The sequence below is a fragment of the Equus caballus genome, chromosome 7 (genome assembly GCF_041296265.1).
Source record: "Equus caballus isolate H_3958 breed thoroughbred chromosome 7, TB-T2T, whole genome shotgun sequence".
Classification (NCBI taxonomy): Eukaryota; Metazoa; Chordata; class Mammalia; order Perissodactyla; family Equidae; genus Equus; species Equus caballus.
The window spans coordinates 3612783-3633183 of record NC_091690.1 but is presented as its reverse complement, the minus strand read 5'-3'; the positions used below and the strand labels follow the sequence as shown (position 1 = coordinate 3633183).

At 67.5% G+C, this 20401-nt stretch overlaps 1 protein-coding gene and 1 non-coding gene across 8 annotated transcripts in view; both read right to left on the bottom strand.

Moving 5' to 3' along the window:
• Positions 1-689: 689 nt before the first annotated feature.
• KDM4B (lysine demethylase 4B) overlaps positions 690-20401 on the bottom strand; it is a 117362-nt gene continuing 97650 nt past the window's right edge. For 2 of the 7 annotated variants that reach the window (XM_023644483.2, XM_023644485.2), the window contains 13 exons: positions 20210-20397; positions 12650-13092; positions 12301-12421; positions 10657-10835; positions 9626-9848; positions 8360-8436; positions 8183-8238; positions 7889-7997; positions 3959-4144; positions 3422-3586; positions 3111-3230; positions 2161-2253; positions 690-1135 (listed from right to left, as the gene is read on the bottom strand). In XM_023644483.2, the coding sequence (XP_023500251.1) occupies positions 959-1135; positions 2161-2253; positions 3111-3230; positions 3422-3586; positions 3959-4144; positions 7889-7997; positions 8183-8238; positions 8360-8436; positions 9626-9848; positions 10657-10835; positions 12301-12421; positions 12650-13092; positions 20210-20397 (2137 nt within the window). In that variant the 3' untranslated portion in view covers positions 690-958. Of the gene's footprint in view, positions 1845-2160; positions 2254-3110; positions 3231-3421; positions 3587-3958; positions 4145-7888; positions 7998-8182; positions 8239-8359; positions 8437-9625; positions 9849-10656; positions 10836-12300; positions 12422-12649; positions 13093-20209; positions 20398-20401 lie in introns of those variants that run through there. The other 5 variants (XM_070272543.1, XM_070272544.1, XM_070272545.1 and 2 more) reach the window with 5 other exon arrangements.
• Positions 17830-17968, bottom strand: MIR8982 (microRNA mir-8982). Its single transcript, NR_127988.1, has one exon. It is a non-coding gene; the product is annotated as a microRNA mir-8982 (primary transcript).

Here is a 20401-nt window from a genome sequence, read left to right as displayed (position 1 = left end):
GTCTTGCTGCCCCCCAGACACACAAACCCACACGTCGCAAACAGGACACAGGCCGCCACCGGCCCCCGGGGCCGAGGAAGGGCCCCTGCACGCGCGGGGCCGCAGCCAGAGCAGGGTCAGTGGCCTCGCCCGAGCCGGGGACAGCCAGACGTGGGCCCTGGAGCGCCTGACCCCTCTGCGTCCTGCATCCCCACAGAGCCAGTTGTCCCTTGCTGCGGCCACGGGGGGTCACCCACACTTGTCTCTGGATGGATGGCCGGGCCACACGCACGTCGGGGGTTCCCTCACCCTGAGCGCTTCCTCCCTGACTCCTGGGGACCCCCGACCAGGGTCTCGCAGGGGTAGCTCTGCTGGGGGAGGAGCGAGGATGGAACCAACCAGAAAAGGCCGCGGGACAGGAGGGAGCCCCGACCCAAAGCCACGAGGCCACTCAGGGCGCCCGGGCCTCCTCCTGCCGGGCGCGGGGACCAGCCCCTGGGTCCCCCGGGAGCCCTGCCACTCCGACAGGAAGGGCTCCAGCCACAGACACCGGAAAGCCAGAAGCTTCGCTCCCTCAGCGACCTCGGTTCTGGGCAAAGAACGTTGTGTGTTGTTTGATTTTTAAAGCCACAAATCTAGAAAACAACGTCGGGGTTTTTTTTTCCTTTTCTTTGTTTTCCATTTTTTCTTGCATTTTTTTTTAAACAATAGGTATTTATAGAAAGAACGTCACAAAGGTGATCTATGTACAAAGTCACAACCCCAGAGGCTGCCGGGGGCGGAGACACAGTAGCACCTTTTCGAGAAGAGCTGACGTGGTTGGCGGGCTGAGGAGGGCGCCCCGGCCGCCCGAGCCCGCGGCCCTGCTCCCTGAGTCCGGGGCGCGTGCGCGTCCTGCTGCCCCTGTCGCCTCGGGGCCGGAGGCCAGGACACAAGTCACAGCGAGCGGGGGCCGGGCTGGGGCTCCCCGGTGGCCGTCCTAGAAGGGGGCCCCAGGCCGGCCCTGCGCCTGCAGGAGGCTCTCCATGAAGGCCAGGTAGTCCGGGGTCCGGCCCGAGTCATCGGGGGCGCGCGGGGGGCCCACCCGGGGGCGCTTGGCGGCCTTCACCTCCTCTCCCGAGAAGACGTTCTCCTGGGGCGCCCCGGTGCTCACCGACTGCAGGAGAGCGACGGCACACGGTTAGCGGGGCCCCCACGTCCACGCGTCAGGCCCTAAGCCCCGGGGGACGGCGTCTGCAGATGGGGCCTCCGGGAGGGGTGACGAGGTCATGAGGTGGAGCCCCAAGAATGGGGTCAGTGCCCCAGTAAAGGGACCCCAGGGCTCGCTCTGCCTCCCCAACGTGAGGACGCGGTGAGACCAGACTCCAGGATTGCGAGAGACAACATCCACTGTCCACACCCCCGTCTGTGGCATTTTTCTAGGAGCCCAAACAGCCTGAGCTCAGGCTCCGCTCAGGCGCCTCTCGGGAGGTGATGCCACCCTGCTGGGGGCCAAGGGCCCTAGGCCACTGTCTCTCAGCCACCAACCCGAAGAGGGACACCCAAGGGCTGGGGACGCCGCTCAGCACTCCTGCCTTGGTGCTGACCTCTGATCCTGGAGCGAGCCCCCTGGCAGCCAGGGCGAGAACAGGCCCACACCCCCAGTCACGAGCAGAGAAGGGCAGGGGGTGCGGGCCTGGTCTGTCCTGCCCGACATGGCTCCCGGCCCGGCCTGGCTGAGCCTCCCACAGGGCAAGGGAGGCAGGGTGCCCGTCTGTCTGTCCCCCGAGGGGACCTGGCACCAGAGGCCAGCTGTGCAACGGCCCAGCTCCAGTATCTTCAGCTCATTAGTCGAAGGCCACAGCCGCCTGCCCCCCAAACTTGGACTAAACACAAAAGGAAGAAAACCCGACAGGCTGTGGGGACAACGCCAGCCCGCTGCCCCGCCCTGGGACGCGCTGCGCCCTCAACAGCCACCAACTCGGAGCTCTAGGTTTCTGTCCGGGGGGCCGTGGCCGAGCTGAGCCTGGACACCGGTTCATCTCCCGAGGGGAACGGCCAGCCCCCCAGGCCACTCCCGCCACACACCGGGCTCCCTGGCTGCCGGCCCCCCACAGGTGCGGAGATCAAGGCCATTTGAGACAGGCCACATCCTCAAGGAACACTGAGGGCTTCTGGGCCCCCCGCCGCCCGGCCACTCACCAGCCGCGACCGGACCCTCTTGGGGAGCTCCTCGTCCAGGGTGAAGAGGTCGCCTCGCTTCACCGTCAGCTGCGACCCGTCCTCAAACTCCACCTGCGGGGGGGTGGGCGCAGTTCTCAGGGCCGCACGGAGCCCGGCCCGCGGCCACCACTGCGTGCCCGCGAGAGAGCACCGGGCCCTGGGGTCCTCCCTGCCCGCTCACGTCCCCACTCATCAAGGGAGGGCAGCAAGAGGGAAAGACAGATGAAAAGAGGGACGAGGTGCTGATGAACATGAGAGGAAGACGGCAGGGGATTAGTGGTGGTCGGCTGTGGTCGCTGGAACAGGGGTGGGTTTTCTTTGAAGAGTCCATGCTTTTTTTTTTTTGCTGAGGAAGACTGAGTCTGAGCTGCTATCTGTGCCCATCTTCCTCTATTTTATGTGGGATGCTGGCAGAGCATGGCTGATGAGGGGTGCACAGGTCCTCACCTGGGATCCAGGCCCGCCAACCCCAGGCTACTGAAGCAGAGCATGGGGCTCTAACCACTATGCAACCAGACCAACCCCCAGATTCCACACTTTCAAATAATTTTTTCTCTACAATGAAGGAAACAAACAACTATCTTGATTTAAAAAAACCCAGGAGCTCTGAAGTATACACTTAAAAATGTTAAAAACAATACATGTATGTTATGTATTTTTACCACAATAGGAAAAAAAATTGAGAAGAAATATAAATGGGAAAATATCAGACAGTCGGGGGCCCCTTCCACCTTGAAAATAAACAAGCCCTGACCTCCTAAGTCGGGGGGCATCCACCGCCCCCACCGGGATCTTGCCGGGCCCGACCCTGACCCCGACCCCAGCCCCCTTCTCCGTCCTGCCCCATCCCCTCCGTCCTTGTCTCTATCTCCGGCCCCTTCCACCCCATCCCGTCCCGCCCCGCCGCTCGAGGGAGGGAGGCTGCCCACCTGGTAGATGTGGCTGGTCACGGCGGAGATGAAGCGGGCCTTGTAGATGTTGCCGTCGGTCCACCGGAGCTCCACGAAGTCGCCCTCGGGCGGCGGCCCCAGCCGGGCACAGTCCCTGCTCTGGGGGAGGAGCGGCGGCTGCGGAGGCCTCCCAGGGCCGAGCGCCCCCTCCCGCCCCGCTGCCGCCCGCGCCCGCGGACAGTCCCTGTGGCGGAGGCCGTCTGCTCCGGGTCTGCAGACCCGCCCGGGACTCGGGGACCCCGCAGGCCCGCCCCCCGCACCCGCCCCCGGCGCCCGCCGCCCACGCTCACGGTGATGCTCTCGGGGTACAGGTTGTCGCTGTAGGAGCCGTCGTCGAAGTTGACCTCGTAGAAGGTCTGCGCGGTGGCGCCGATGACGCGGCCGCGGTAGTACAGCCCGTTGCGGTTCTTGGTGATGACCACCTGGCCCAGCGACACCGCGCGCAGCAGCTGCACCTGCGGGGGCGGGGCCGTGAGCGCGGGGCGGGGGCCTGAGCACGCAGGGGGCGGGGCCTGAGCACGCAGGGGGCGGGGCTGTGAGCGAGGGGCGGTGCCTGAGCACGCAGGGGGGCGGGCCTGAGCACGCAGGGGGGCGGGGCCTGAGCACGCAGGGGCGGGCTGTGAGCGAGGGGCGGGGCCTGAGCACGCAGGGGGGCGGGGCGGGGCTGCGGGGGCGGGGCTGTGAGCGCGGGGCGGGGCCTGAGCACGCAGGGGGCGGGGGCGGGGCTGTGAGCGCGGGGCGGGGCTTGAGCACGCGGGGGGGGGGGGGGGGGGGGGGGGGCTGGGGGTGGGACGGGGGCTGGGGCGGGCACTGGCGCGGGCGCTCACCGTGTGCGGCCCCGACTTGTGCTTGAAGCAGGTGATGGACACGACGTAGGGCCAGTCGTCCGGCTCCATGAGCACCCCAGCGGCGTGCGCGCAGGTCACGTGGAAGGAGGTGGAGCAGTGCTCACAGGAGCACTGGATGCAGGCGCCCGACAGCTTCCTCATCCGCTTCCGGCAGTACACGCACTTCTGGGGGTGCAGGGGACAGGGGCTCAGCGCGCCTGTGACCCCTGGGGCTGGAAGCCCGTCTACCGGGCCCCCAGGACTGTCTCCTGGGTCGGGCTGAGACCCAGGGCTGGAACCGGCCTGGCAGCCCAGCCGTGGACGGAGGGAGCCTGGGAAAAGCCCGGAGCTGTGCCTGGCCAGAGTCTTGACCGCGGCAGACAGCCCCCCAAACCAGCCCCGGCAGGGCCCTCCAGGCCCACCAACCCGCCTGCAGTGGGATCCCTGGAGCACTTCTGGGGGCTTCTCCACCCGCCCCTCTGCATGGTTGCCTGGAACAGGCACCAGAGAGCCACACACTGGAACACGATGCAGCCGTGAAAAGGAGCGGGGCCCTGACACAGCTGCACGTGGACGGACCTACACACACTACGCTCAGGGAGAGAAGCAGACACAGAAGGACACACGGCGTGTGATCCCATGGACGGGAAACATCCAGAACAGGCTGATCCACAGATAGCAGGCTTGTGGGGGCCAGGGACTGGGGAGGAGGTGGGGGGACTGCTGATGGGGACGGGACTGTTTTGTGGTGATGGAATGCTCTGGAATTAGAGATAATGGCTGACTAAGTCTGTGAACATCCTAAAAACCAGTGAATTGTCCACTTTAAGTTGGTTACAATGGGGGCCGGCCCAGTGGCACAGCAGTTAAGTTCGCATGCTCCACTTCAGCAGCCCAGGATTCGAGGGCTCGGATCCTGGGTGTGGACCTAGACACCGCTGAGCGAGCCATGGTGTGGCAGCATCCCACATACAAAGTAGGGGAAGATGGGCACAGATGTTAGCTCAGGGCCAGTCTTTCTCAGAAAAAATAAATAAAAATAAAGATAAAATGGTTACAATGGGGAATTTTATCTTAACCTTGAATGACACGCCCTGCATGGCAGCCCCCCAGGAGAAGCGGCATGTGTGGGCGGGCACTGTGGGAACGCCCCCAGACCTGCCCTCGGCCCTCGGAGCACCCAGGCCCCGGCCGGCTGTGATTAACTAGGGCCTCCATCACTGGTAACCGTGTTCACGAGCCAGGCGATCGATGGCGATGAGATCTCATGATTAACCTGTCAATACTGACTCATCCTAGGGCCGCCGGGGACAGGCTGACATGCACGCTCCCTTCGCAGTAAGCCTCCAGTCCGGGCCGCATGCTTCTCGGGGAGCGGGAGGCGGCACCAGCCTGGGGAGAGGTCCAGCCTCGGCCAGTGGGTGCTGAGCAATCATGCACATGTCACTACGTCACCCGAGGGCATCCAGGGCCCAGGAGAGCCCAGCCACGACCCCACGGCCAAGGCCCAGGAGAAACCCACGCCCGGGTCTGATGGCAGCACGTTCGTTGCTGCCCAGGTGACATCTCCTTATTTTGAGTCTCCGAATCACAAAGATATGGGCCGGGCCCCCACTGCCGCCGCGTGTCAGGACTGCGCGGGGGGCCGCTGTAAGGGCCTGGCTGGGCCACCCTCATCTGCGGCCTCAGGGCTGAGAAGGGACACAGGGTGGGCTGCAGGGGTCTGGGGAGAGTGGTGGTCCAGGGAGGCCTGAGCCTGCCCCCTGCCCCCCCCCAGGCCCTGATGGTCCCCAAACCTCAGGAGGGCGCACAGAGAGCACAGAGCTCATGCCACCCGCCCACCGGCCGAGCCTCCAGGGCCCCAGGAGCTGCCCCTCCACCCAGGCCCCCCAGACCTCACGGCTCCTCCAGGGACTATCTCAGCCCGGTGAGGGCACGAGGGCATGGCCCAGAACCTGGCTACCCTGGGCTCAGGCCGTGGGATGGGCTGGGCCAGCCCCCACTCCCCAGGGCCCCCCAGGCACCCAGAGCCGGGGGCCAGACGGATGGACGGATGACCAGGAGTGACGGTCCCTGATCCTGCGGCCCAGGAATGCGGGCAGGCGGCTGGGCACGCAGGGGTTAAGCGCCGTGCGCGCTCCGTCAGGCAGTCAAGGCCGCCTCCTGCGGAGGACTTTAATTCCTCATTACACGCGCTGGTAACGAAGAGGCCGCGCTGCAAATGTCAGGCGATCCATAAAGCGTCTGGGGGCACATTGGTCGGCCGCGCGGACGTCACTCCGCCCGAATGATGAGGCGGCCGCGGTCCCCTAATCACCTGGCCCGGATCCACCGCCCGCAGCCCGATTTCTATGCCTCCCGCCCACGGGGGCCTGGAGGGGCGTCAACACCCAGGGCTGCCTGGGAAATGACCCATCAGACAAAGCACTGGGATGCTGTTGGGGGCCCCAGCCCAAGACCAGCCCCCAGTGCCATGTGACGTGTCCCCTCAGGGCCACCACTCCTGCGTCCCTTAGTGGGGACACATGCCCAGCAAGACCGCCCACAAAGTCACAACACTGCCGACTCGAGGGCGGACCCGGTGCACAGACGGCAGGATCAGCGCCGGACGTGAGGCCCGTCAACGGTCGCCGAGCAGGGGCTATTAGCAGCCCATTCTACAGATGGGAAAGCTGAGGCACAGAGAGATCAAGGAAGGTCTTTGGAGTCACACAGCTGGCTGATGGCCGAGCTGGGAATGGAAGCCAGCACTCGCTCACGGCCACACTCCGCCTGCTGCCCCTGAAGGTCCCCCAGGGGTGACCGTCGTCAGAGAGCATCCCGTCCCAGGCCAGCGCTGGCTCATCAGAGCAGGAAGCTGAATGCGCATGAAGAGGGGCCAGTTGGGAACTCCGATGACTCAGCAGTGAAAATACAACCGGGTGCACAAATGTGCGAAGGGCTCAAAGGGAAACTTCTCTACAGAAGACACACGCGTGGCCACGGGCACACGAAATAGGCGCTCGATACCGCTATTGTCAGGAAATGCACGTGAGGGGCCACCCACGCCCGCCAGAACGGCTGTCGCTGAGAAGATGAGAGAGGACAAGCGTGGGCGAGGACGGGGAGAACAGGAAGCCTGGCGCCCAGCCGGTGGGAGTGCGACCGGTGCGGCCCCGTGGAGAACGGGGTGGGGGCTCCACACGATGCAGCCATCCCACGCTGGGCGCGTCCCCGAGAAACAGAAACAGGACATGGAAGGGATGTTGGCACATGCGCATAGCAGCCCGGACGCGGAAACCACCCCAGTGTCCACGATGGACGAGAAGACACAGGAGATGTGGTGTCAACACCAGGGGGCAGCGAGGGGCTCGAGAAGGGAGGCCTGGCACTCACGACGCCGCAGCCGGGCCCCAGGGCACAAGGCTCAGGGGGACCAGACACAGGACGCCCGCTTCGAGGCCCCGCCCACGCTGTCGAGCCCGTGGAAGCAGGTCGAGGGGCGTCTGCGGGGACCGGGCAGGACATGGGAGATGCTGGTCCACAGCATCCCGCGTCAGTCCCGCGAGACCAACGCATTCTAGAGCCGGGCGGGCAACCTCGCGCCCACGGCACCTGCACTGAGCTCTGTGCAGATGGAAGCTCTCCTGTTAAGCGTTTTTACCATGATTTTAAAACCAAAGGAGGAGCGAGTCAGGCGAGGAGAGAACAGGGCGGAGCACGTGCGGCTCCGGCTCCTGAAGAAGCTGGAAACCGCACGTGTTGCTAGACCGTGGGAGGCCGCGTCTGCACCAGACGGGGGCTGGGCCATAGCGCCCAGGGACCCGCCCTCCTGGCACGTCCGTGCTTGTGACCCTGCACCTGCGCCTCCAGGCAGAACCTAACGGGTTTGCCCAAACCAAACGCCATGGCGGCGCGCCCTCCACCCGCAGGCCCAGGCACGGGGCCTACCAGCTTCCACCGCTGCTCGGGGATGGCGCTGATGTCCACGGGGTGGCGCTCCATCACGTTCAGGAACCGCGCTTCGGGGACGGCGATGGCGCAGATCACGTGGATCCACCTGGGGGGAGCGGGTAGGGTCAGGGGTCACGGTGCAACGCCCCCGGTCATCTCACTGCCCCCCTCCATGATGCTGCTGCCAGCTGGTCAGGACTTGGGGACGTTAAGGGACGGTCTGGGTGCTCGTTTGCTCCTCCTGGTCCCGCCTCCCCGGGACTGGGGGCCCGCGGACGCCCCTGCACCCACCTCCTGTCGGTCGTCATCTGCAGGGCGCCGCCCCGGAGGTTGCACAGGCAGCACTCCTGCGGGACAGACAGTGCATGAGGGCCGCTCACTCGCCTGCCCGGCCCTCACACTTGAGGCCGCCACCCTCCCTGCCAAGGCGGAGACCGGGCGCGAGGCTGCCAGCCCAGGGCGAGTTACCGCAGTCCAGGCGTGCGCTGTGCATCGGGAGCACGTCCAGCCCTCGTTGACCAGCTCGGGGCGGATGCCGTAACAACCTGGAAGACAGCGGGGGTGGCTGGGACCAGGGGCTGGCGCCTGTCCCCAAGGCTGCTAGCACACTGAGCAGACGGGGCCTTCTGGAGATGGGCGGTAGCACTGAGGGCATCGGCGCCCACCACCCCCTACCTCCCTCCAGGCCACCACATGCGGAGCAGGAGAAGGGCCTGGAAACAGATGTGGCGAGGAGAGTGGCCCCTCGTGGGAGCCCCCATGGGTCTGCTCAGCCCAGGCCCCTCGCCACCCCCAGTCCAGACGGCCCGCCAGGCTCTGCAGAGCCAAGACCCTGGAAACGCCACGGGGCTGCCGGACACGGGGCCCAGAGGGCAGAGCGGCCATCCAGTGCTCTGGCGGAGTGGCTACTCCTGAGCCCATGGCGGGGGCTCTGGGTCTGGGGTCATTGCTTGGCAGGACTGCAGGACCCTCGGCCAGCTGGAGCCACCCTGGCTGGAGTGGACAGTGGCTGGGTGCTGAGGGTCCCTGAGGAAGCACGGGGAGAGCAGGGCAGTAGATGGTCAAGGGCCCGCACCCTGCTCTGTCCCTGAGGGCGCGTCCTAGCTCCTGGGGGATGTGAGGGTCCCCCCCCTAAAGCTCCAGGTCTCCAGGAGGAGCCTGTGCTGAGCCCTCTGCTTCCCCGGGTCTGGAAGCCAGGCATCTCCCCCGGGGTGGTCCCCAGAGTGGCGGGCGGTGGGCTCGGCGGCAGCCGTCCCCGGGGCCTTGCCTGCGCAGGAGCATGGCTCACGTCCAGGCCCAGCACTCGGAGTGGACACTCCCGGCCAGAGAGAAGGAGCTGGGGCCGGCCTCGGCGGGGCAGGGGGAACCGGCCAGAGAGCCACGGCGCCTCCCTGCGTGCACAACCTTAACCAGCTCCAGAGAGCGCCCGCCCTGTCCTGCCTCCATCTCCCATTCGCCGCCCCCTCCCGCCCGAGAGAGGGGCCGACATCCATCCTCCTGCCTCGGCCTCAGGATGTGGGAGAGGGGGTGGCAATGGCAGAGACAAATCAGACTCTGGACCGTTCCAGAAGCTCGGCTTTGCCATCAATTCCAACTCGGGCCCCACGGCGCAGACTTTAAAAGCATCGCGGTGCCTGACGGGCACCTCGTCTCTCCCGCCACCTCCCAAGCCCTGGAGGGGAGGGCCGGCCCCGGGGGAACTCTCCAGAAGGCCCCGCGCCGGCCTGGACTCACTGGCGTGGACCTGCAGGCAGCACTTGGCACAGGTGATGAGCGGGCTCGTGCCGTCGTCGCCGATGTAGGAGTTGGCGGGGAGCGGCTCCGTGTTCTCGCCGCCGGACGTGAAGCACATCTCCGGGATGAGCGGCCGCGTCTTCTGGCCACTTTTGGAAGGCGGCGCGGCCGAGGGGCCCTCCCCGAGGGAGGCGGCAATGGCCTCCTTGTCCGTCTGCAGGGACTGCAGGAGAAGGCCACCGTCGTTGCCGGACCTGCCGCCCCACGCAGCCTCTACCCCGCGCCTCGGCCGGGACCCTGCACCACCCTGGGGTCTCCCCCCAGCCCCCACCCGCTCTGGGCCCCCGAGAGATCCTCCAACACGCAGACCCTGGCCCGCCCCCACTGAAACCCCATGGGGTCACAGCCGGACGCACCCTGCCACCGCCTGCCGCCCCAGCCCTCTGGTCCCCACTGTCCCTCACTCCCCTCCAGCCACACAGCTACCTCGCTCTGCCTTCCACGCCCAGACCCAACACCGTCCTGCCTGGGGCACCATCCCTGCAGCCCAGAGCTCAGACCTCAGGACCTGGCTGCCCTGCGAGGCAGCCCCAGCCCTCCACCTGCTGCGGGTCCTCAGGGTCCTGACCGTCACCTGACGCCCTGTCATCTCTGCACTCATGTGGAGCGTCCTCCCCACCTCCCACGTGCACCCCATGACGGCTGCACCCCAGTCCTCCCTGGGCCCCCAGACCCAATCCGATGAAGAGAAGGGAGCAAAGCCGGCTCACAGTGTCGGTGTCCCAGCCGGGCCACGCTGGTTGGGCCTCGGGTCATTCATGCCACCTGCCCCCTCCCCAGGCCCCCAGCCACCTGCCCACGGCCCGGCTGAGCCCTCCGAGGACAGTGGCCCATGAGGCCTCCACGCGGGCCCCTCCCTGCAGACTGCCCCACTTTTGTGTCGATAAGTTACACTCCGGTAAAACTCAGAACCAGCACCCCCGCCCCCTGGTCCCCAGCGCCCCTCGATGGCGCTGGCCCGGCCCGCGCACCTGGCTGTAGGGGTAGAAAAGGGTGCAGATGGCGCAGTAGGGCTCGGCCAGGGCGGCGGCCGCGTTGAACTTGCGCTCTGCCTGGAAGCTGGCCGCCTTGCTCTTCCACTGAAGGGCCAGCAGCGCGCGCAGGGCCTCGGGGTCACTCACGTCGTCCTCTCCGGAGAAAGGGAGCACTTCTGGAGGAAGGGCGGGGGCGGGGAGTCAGCGCCAGGGACCCACGTCCGCACCCCACGTGTTTGCTGCCACGAGCAGCCGCGGTGCCAGGGTCCCCACTTGGCGGCCCCCGAGCCTCCTGCACAGAGGCCCCCCCCCACGCTGCTCGGGGGCCCTGGTCCCGTCTGGGAGGAGACAGGGTTGGGGGGTGGGCCAGGCCCTGGCGGGGCAGGTGCAGAGGCCCCGAGCCCACAGGAGCTGAGAGAGGAACGAGGCTGGGGGTCAGAAAGGGGCAGTATCACCCGAGGGCCCAGCAAGATGGAGACTGCTAACAGACGTCTCCCCACTCCCGCTCGTCGCCTGTCACAGGGCGGCCTCTGCCCCCAGCCAGCTGTGCCCAACACCCTGACGCCCCAGTGCTGTTTCCCGAGGACACAGGGGGAGCTCCGGCCCTGAGAAACGGGTGCTTGTGGCCGAGGTCCCGGCCATCACTGCAACCGGGCAGTGCGGCTCTGCGGTCCTCCGGCTCCGAGGCCGTTTCTCACACCTCCACCTGGGGCGCAGCTGCCCTGCCGGGCTGCTCACACCGGACAGGCCAGCCCCGGACACAGGAGTGTCCTCTGCTCCTCGGCCCGCTGCTCTGTGCCAGGCGCCCAGACCCCGAGGCCATGAGAGGACAAGGCATGACCCTCGCCCATGGCGGGGGGTGAGCAGAGACCGAGCGCACAGGCCACGTGGCTGCGCTGGGGTGGGGGAGCCAGCCTGGGCCCAGGGGAAGGAGCGTCTGGCAGGAACAACATCTGGTCAGTTTTCACAAGACGATGAGGGGCAGAGATTATGCCGAGGGCGTGGGGTCAAAGGCAACAACAGCCACAAATGTGACAACCCGGCCTCAGCATCCCAGAGCCCGCCGTGCGCCCAGCACCAGGCCACACGCCTCATGCCTCAGGCATCGGTTCTGTGTGCTGTCCTGGCAGGACGCCTCGGAGGGCTGGCAGCCCCACAAAACAGATGGGGAAACTGAGTCACACAAAGGTAAATGGTGCCCATGGTCCTGGGCTCTGGGTGGTGGGCTGGGGTTTGAGCCCAGAGGGGCTGCAGCCGTCCCCTCACAGGCCACGTTGGACCTTTAGGTTCCTGGGCCCAGCGCGACCAAGAGCCCCAAAGTGGAAAACAGCGAACCGGGGCGGGGGGAGGGGGGAGGACCTCGGGCGGTCTGTGGGCGGCCGGGGCCTGACTCTGGGGAGCGGCACAGGGCAGCTTGGTCCCACGGCACGTGGGGAGAGGGTCTGACGGCTGTGTGCGGGGGGCTGGGCCTGAGGGCCAGGCAGTCGGGGACAGACACCGAGGGCCTGGCCTCGGCCCGTGGTGGCGGGAGCAACCAGGCGGGGCTGGCGGCTGCGGGAGGCCGGGGAGGAGAGGCGCCGGGGACGGGGGATGAGTACACACAGCCCGGCCAAGCAGGGCGGGGACGGGCCCCTCGCTCACCCTCGTCGCTCGAGGCCTCCTGCTTCACCACCGACAGCGGGGACCGGGTGGGTGGCTTGCCCAGGGGGTGGCGCCGGCTCTTCTTCACCTCCATCTTCAACTTGGAGAACGTCGACGGCACCTACAACACGGGACGGGAGCCTCCGTGGGGGCCGGCTCCAGGAGCGGGCACAGCCAGACCCGCCAGGGGGCAATGCCTGGCCAAGCGTGCCTCAGTTTCCCGTCGGGAGCCTCTGTGGTTTGTCAACCACACGCAGCCGCTGGCCTCTGGACGAGCAGAGCCGTGGCCAGCGCACAGCAGCAGGCGGGGCCCCCCCACCCTGGCCCTGGGGACCCTCGCTGGGCCCACCTGCCCCTCGCGGGCTCCGCTCTCGTCCTCGGGCCCCGTCAGCTCCATGGGGGCCGCCTGCTCCTTCCAGGAGGGGACCTTCGGGGTGGCGAGCTCGGAGGCCTGCTGGCAGGACACGCGGCCCCCGTCACACGCAGCCGCGCCGGGCCGCGGCACCACATAGAGCATGGGGATAATGGGGCGCGGCTTCACCTCCGGCTCCTCGCCGCTGGGCGCCTCGGGGGGCACGACGTTGAGGGGTGGTGGCGGGGGGCTCCCCTCGGCGGCCGCAGGGCCAGGGGCCAGCAGCGGGGGCTCCAGCCGCGGCGCCTCCTCGGAGGGGAAGTGGGCGGCGGGGGGCAGCCGCGGGGGCAGGAGCGGGTGGGGGGCCTGCAGGGCGCTGGGGCTCTTCTTCTTCCGGTCGCCCTTGGCCTTGGCCGGCCGCGGCTTGCCCCTGCCGTCCTCTGCGGGCAGAGAGGAGAGGCCGGTCACCCGAGAGGCCGGCGGCCACTTGCCCTCCCGTGAGCCCCCTGGCCGGGTGGTCGAGGGGCCCCAGGTAAGTTCAGTCCGCTGCCTGACCCCCCCCGCCTGGAGGGCAGAGGCCAGCCCCGGGGCCTGGGCCAGTCCCCACAGGCGCTCGGAGATCTGCCCAGAGGAGGTCAGAGCCTGGGGGCCGCCCTGAGCGCCCTTCCCTGGGGCGGGGAGCGGAGGCAGAGCCGGCCTCGTTGGCTTTCTCCCCGGTTTCTGAGCTCTGTCCATTTCTACAGCAAACACACGCAACCCGCAGGCTTCTTGAAAAGCGAGAGCTCCACCAGCAAATCAGCAAGGAGCAGTCACTCGAGCAGAACACGAGAGCCAGATGGGCCGGCAGGGCCCGGAAGCCGGTCCCCTGAGGCCGGCGTGGGGACTTCCTGACGGGGGACGGTGGGGATGGCAGGAGGCGTGGCTTCAGCAGCATCTTAATTGGGGCCGGGATGGGTGTGCAGCCAATGGACAAAACAGACGGTGACCAGTTGGCAGCAGCCACATCCCAGCTCGGGGACCCGCGACCGTGGAGGATCTCGGGGTGGGCGATGCTCCGGGGGAACCCGGGGTGCTCACAGGGGTGCTGAGAAGCAGAGGACCGTCCCCAGCTGTGGCTGGAGAGCTGACCAGGGACCAGGGGCCAAAGCGATGCTGTGTGCGGGCTGTGATGATGGAGAAGGGGCCCAAACCCAGGATGCGGGAGCTTCTAGAAGCTGGACAAGGTGGGACATGCTCCCCCCTGAGCCTCTGGATCTCAGCCCAGCGGGACCCGAGGGGGCTCCTGACCCCAGAACCACTGGAGAACAAAGGTGCTTGTTGTCCAGCCACTCGTCTGCGGTCACTGTCACGGCAGCCACAGGCGGAGCGACAGGCAGGGATGGGCCCTGCCAGCCCATCTGGGGAACGGGCGCCCCAGCCCAGGCCCAGGCTCCCAGGGGTCCAGGACATCCCATAGGAGGGACAACCGGGGGTTCCTGGTCAACCTGGGACCAGCTGGGGGTCCTACTGACTGTCCTCATGAGGCTTCGGGGCCCGTGCTCCACAGGCTGGGGCTCTCCAAGCCACTGGGAAGATACAGTGGAACCGACGGCAGGGGCGCGGGCGCTCTCGGTGCTAAACCCGGGCCGATGAGAAGCGTGATGAGCTGGCTCGCCATGCGGCACCCGCGTCTTCCCTCTTGCTCTAAAAACCCGTCCACGTGTGACCCCGCTCCCAGCTGCAGATGAGGAGCAGGTGCCCCCGACAGGGCCAGGTTTCTATCAGCTCCTGACCTGCGCTGACCATGGGGAGGGGTGGAGACAGGACCCCCTCCCGGCAGACCCCTCAGCCCTGAGCTCTGGGATGGAGCCCAATCGCCCGACAGCCCACACGGTGACTCAGCCCACGGGCGCAACCTCCTGAGCCAGGCCCTGAACGGGGCGCCCTTCCCCCCCAGCCGTCTGCACGCTGTGGCCCTGCAGTGGCCCCTGGCCCGGCCACGTCCTTGGCCTGAGAGGCCCATCAGCCTAAGGGAAGGAGCACTCGCCCCCCCGGCCCACGCCCCTGCGGTCCTGGGCGCCTGGGGCCCCGGTGGGACTCCGCCCGCGCCCCCACCCGGAGGGGCCCTGCGCACCCCTGGTTCCCCACGAACAGGGACCCGCGAGGAGAGCAAATGGCAGACACTCTGCAGGTAAAACTGCTCCTGCCCCACAGACGCTGGGGTCGGGGCCCCAGCAAGGGCGCCCCTCAGCCCGGAGACGTTGGGAGGGATGTGGGGGTCACTGAGCACAGCACGGGGGCCGGGAGGTGACAGGGGCCACGCACGAGTGGCTGGGGACGGCCTGGGGTGGCACCTCCTAAGCACAGAACCCGCCAAGGCACACAGGAGCCGCCGTCCTACCGCAGAAAAGGCGCCTTCGGATGCACAGCCTGTTTCCCACGGGGGCTCGATGCTCCTCCCTCTGCTCCTCCCTCCCTGACGGGGCGCACGGCACTGCTCCTCCCAGGCCCGAGGACGGGGTCCTATCGCCGTCCCCGCTGGAGACTCTCTCGCCCCAGGAACAGGTCCCAGCCCCGTCACGTCTCCTGGGCTCTGGGAAGCCGAGGGGACCGGCCAGGGGACCAGCCCAAGGCCAGAAGGACAGCGGGGTCTCGGCCCCGTCCTCTGCCGTGGGGCCCGGTGCAGGCCCGGGGGGCTGTACCTGTGGGAGCTTGGCAGACCCCTCATCTGCCCGGGCCGAGGGAGCGGGGGGCGGGCACACGAAGGGATGCAAACGTTCACCTCCCGAGGGGCAGGCAGGCAGACGGCAGGGTCCCCCAGAGGAGGAGCTGAGGCCGTTCCACCACTTTTTCAGGGGTGACAGGAAGTCACAGCCAAGAATGCCCCCCAGTGGATTCTGTCAGCCTGCCTGGTTCCTCAGGGACCCCCACCTCCTCCGTGGCCCCTGAGTTCCCCCAGGAGAGCGCACAGACAGCACCAGCAGCCTGGGACCCGGGCTCAGCTTTGCGGCATGCTGCCCAGAGAAGGGGCGGGCAGCAGTGTGGCGGCTGCCTGATTCAGGGGCCCCACCCCACCCCACCCCAGCCTGGGCCAGCGGTCTGGTCCCCACGGTCTGGGCCGCCCTGGGCACACCACGTTCTTCCATGTGGATCCAGAGCCAGGGTGTACCCCGATGTACTCAAGGCCGGGCTGGACTGTACAGGGGACGCGTGCCCGAGTGTCACTCGCGGCCCCCTTGTAAATGCTGGCCCAGCCCCTCCACTCACTATTGGGTGCACCAGCCCCTGCTGTCCCACCCTAAAGCCACCTGACACGGGGGCTCTATGGCCAGGGGGACGCCCACGGGGCCTCCTCCTCCCCGAGCCCCTGAGGCTGAGGCCGGGGTCTGAGGCCCTTGGCTGCCCGCTCCGCCTAGGGGCAGGACGGCACTGCGTTGGGAACAGCCGTCCTGGGGTCCTGGCGCCTCCCCGGTCACCCCTCATCTCCCAAGCTGCTAGACGGGAGAGCAGCCATGCCCAGCCGCAGGTGGGGTGAGCACCCGTTAGATGGCCACACTGCACAGGAGGAGGGAGCACCCGCTGTCCCAGCGCGCCAGGGTGCGCACGGCCGCCCCCGCCCCATCGCTGACGCCTGACGCTCGGCAGCAGCAGAGCTCGTGGGGACAGCAGCTGGCATTCAGGGAAGCTCAGCAGTCCTTTAAACCCCCACTGCTCCCGGACGGCACGCTGCCACCCCGACTGAGCACACACTCGCTCCACGCACTCAGTCACCTCCCCGCCTGGCCCGAGGGGCGGCTCACAGATGCTCCTGACCGCGCGCGCACTTGCTGGGCTGTGCGGCCACTTCCGAGCCCCCGAAGGGACCACTTCCCCTCTAGAGGGGCCGGAGTCCTGCGAGACGCCCCCTCGACTCCTGCTCCTCGGGAACGACGCTCTGTCGGGGCACAGGGACGGGTGTCTGGAGCCGGGGAGCACTGCCAGCCCCGAGCAGAGACGCCGCCCCCGGAACCAGGCCACCCTCCCGGGGCCCATGCACCCTGGGGAGCTGAGGAACCCACGGCCCTAGAGGGACACACAACGTGCGGCCAGCAGGGAGCACGGGCCCCGAAGCCCTCTGGGGACTGCCCCAGGGCCTCGATGAGACCACAGAAGGGGACAGCCAGGAGGGCAGGGGCCCGGCACCTCCCGCTCCCGGTGGCCTCTGTTTCTGTCACAGGTTCTATCTCAGGGAACATGGGACCTGCTGTTAGTTAATGGGAAGAGAGCCGTTACTCCTTTGTGAAGCAGGTGGGTAAACCGAGTCACATGTGCTGGTGCACACGAGTGTGTCTGCTCTCGCTGGCCGCGCCTTGCGTCTGCTCACGAGGGAGCAGAGACGCTGGTGGTTGCGAGGAATCCTTTCCACTCTCCCCACGAGGGCCGGTTGAAACCCTCGCCTCTCACCACATCTGAAAGGGCCAGCCAAGGAGCCCCCCACCCCGGATGGGCCCCAACGAGCCAACCCTATTCCGACAGAAAAGCTACCTTAAGCTGAAAACAAGTTCCTCGCCCCCAAAATCCACAGGCAGCAGTGTCCTGCTGCAGGCCCCTCGGCCGCCTTGTCCCCATGCGCTGGCGCCTGCAGATGTGCACTCTCCCCCTCAGTGCTCCGACAGCCCCGCTGGCAGGTGAGGACAGGGGCCCGGGGCACCGAATCTCAGCGACCTATTTCCACCTGTTTGTCACCCCGCCCCCAAGAGGTCACTGACGCCCCCGGCAACCCTGTATGGTGCGACCTCAGGCAGCCCACACAGATGCCAGCCTGCTCCCGCCCACCCTGGCCAGCCCATGCTGGGGACAGGACTGTCACTGCACCAGCCCTTGTCAGCTCGCCAGGGACACCCCACCGTCTCCCAACTCCTCGGGCCAGAAACCCAAACGACCACGTCACGCACTCTCCTGCTACTGTCCCTGTGGCTCCACGTTCTCCAGAGTCAAGACGCAAACACTGCTGACGAGCTTCGAGGCCCCTGGTGCGAGGGCCACTTCACAGAGCTCCTCGCTCACCCGCCACACCCCAAGCTGCGACCACCCGCCTCGTCCTACGCAACGCGCACTCGGTCGTGGGTCTTACACCCCGGGGCAGGGACGATGCAGACGGGGGCCTAAGGACCACAGTGCACGAACGCCCACGTGCCCCCCCGGGGAGCCCTGGAGCGGCCTGGGTGCTGCATCCCCTCTCGACTGCAGCCGGCCTGCTCCACTCAGGGCTGGACCGCAGCCCCTCGACCTCCTGTGCTGAAGTCCTACCCCGGGTGACACAGAGCGGCCTCGTTTGGAAGCAGAGTCAGTGCCAGTGTCGTGAGCTCAGATGACGTCATTACGGGCCCTCACGCAATGTGACCGGTGTCCTCACTGAAGAGGGAAGTGTGGGCTGAGCTGCGCACACGGGGAAGCCACGTGAGCAGAAGATGGCCACCCACACGCTGAGGAGAGGAGCCGGCAGGGCCCCTCACGGCCGCAGGAGCACCCAGCCCGGCCGGCAGCTGCATCTCAGACTGCGGCCCCCAGAACCGGGAGACGGGGAGCCTCTGCTGTTGAAGCCCCATCTGCGCACTTTGTCGGCAGCCCGAGCAGCCTCAGACGCTCCCTAAACCTGCTGTCCGGCTTGGCGTGTTTCCTAGACTTTAAATAAATGGGGCTCAGCGCGTGCCCCCATGACCCCCAAGGACCCCCCTGAGCCCCCGGGGTGAAGCCGGCGCTTCATCGCCCTCCACGTGGTGGGTGGGGGGCCTCGCTCCATCCCGCAGCTGAAGAGTGGCCCGCCTCTCCCGCCCGTGCCCCTCGGCCCTTCTCCCTCCATCCGCACTGACGTCGACCCCCAACCAGCCCGGGTCCAAGAGGAGCCGCGAGAGGCACGGATGACAGGGGGCAGGGAGCGCTCGCCCTGGGTGTCCCAGCGCACCCGCTCGCCCTCAGCAACTCCCCCTCGCTCTCAAGTTTCCCCAGGATGCTCTCTTCTCGTTTGTTAGGTTTACAACGCTGCGTTGCTTTCCAGTGGCTTTGTTTAAGTGTGTCTTCTTGAAAATCGTGTTTTCCATGAAGGGCTCGTGCATGATAAGTGGGATCTGGCCCCTGTGTGTCACGCTTGTCTCTGCTGGAGCCCCCGCACCGCCACGGCCCGGGCCCTGGGTCCCTCTCTCTGTTGGGAACAGGCCTGCACTGGATGGTGACGAGGCCTCCGTGCTTGCTGACCAGGGGGCCCTCCTGTCTGGCCGGCCTCCCGTCTGTCCGGCCCTTCCGTGTTCACAGAGCACAGTTCTATAATGCCCCGCCATGTGTGGCTATGTTGGGCCGAGTGGGGACGCACCAGCACACAATTCACCCGAGAAGCTCTTGGCGCCCCCCGTGAGCTCCTGGGGTCCCCTCAGGGACACTCACCCTGCAGCCGAGGGATGCAGCTGCTCCCTGTTGGGACCCTCAGTGCCCACCCGTGGGTACGTCAGGGTGCCTGCCTGGGTGGGCACAATGGCCTATGCCCCGTGGCGGTCACCTTGTGGCTACACCACTGTGCCAGCAGCCACGGGCATCTGGTGACTGAACAACTCTGAGACAAGCAGAGCCGTGCTGGGCTCTCACAATCCAAGACAGCCACAAACAGGGAAACTGAGGCCCCGAGCAGAGCCCTCTGGCGGCCTAGGGCCTGTGACTAGGTCGAGGCCCGCCCAGCCCCCAGCGAGCGCCGGCCCCTCCTCACACCGGGAGCACCTGCCACGGGCAGTCCTCTCACCACCGTGAGCGGCTGAAGCTGCGCGTTAGGAAAATGAAACAGCCCCCAAACAGGAAAAGAAACATGGCAAAATGTCATCGTGGGGACCTTCAAAATGCTCACAGATCAATATCCCACGGCCCAACGGGCCCCAGGCAGGAAAGGGCCTGTTTCCCAGATGTGCTCAACGGCCCCAGATCACCCTCCTGGCCAAGGCTGGGCAGGCGGTGCGTGGAGCAGGGTTTGGGTGGGACGACTTCGGGACTGTCCCCACGGCAGGTGCATTCAGCGTCTGGCCGCTAACAGCAGCTGCCCCTTCCACGGCGGAGGTGACAGCTGTGTGTGTTGTCCCCAGATGTCTACCAGACCCTCAGCCCCAGGTCATGGTGGTGGTGCCAGCAGCAGGGCCTGCATGGGGTGGCCCCGAGGGCGTGGCCTGAGGGGGGCGGGGCCTGCAGGTGGGCGGGCCCATGGGGGCGTGATCTGAAGGTGGGCGTGGCCGTGGGCGTGGCCTGAAGGTGGACGGGGCCCTGGGGGCGGGGCCTCCGGGCGGACACAGGGAGCAGGGCGTCTGCCGCTCGCCCGCGGCCCCATCCCGGACCCCAGCCCCAGCCCCGGGAGAACCGGCATCAGTGTCCAGGCCGCCCGGGCCGTGGTGTTGGGTGACGGCAGCCGGGACGGACTGGGGCAGCCTCTCCTCCGTTTCTGGGAGAGGAGGGACTTTTCGCAGCTCCCAGAAAGGACGTGGTTACAAAGCGCCCGCCCTGCCAAGCCCGCAGGGGACCCGGGTCCTTCAAGAGCCGCCGGGGGCCGGGGCCGCTGGCACTGACCTTCGGAGCCCTCGGCGTCCCGGCCCGGCGGAGGCGGCTGGGGCTCCTCGTCCTCCTCCTCGGGCTCCGCCTCCTCCTTCGCTGCGCCGCCGGCCTCCTCCAGGAGGGCTGCCCCGGCCGCCCCCTCCCCGGGAGACTTAGGGTCTTCCGACTTGGGCTTCTTGGGCTGGCTCCGCTTCCGGTGGGACCTGG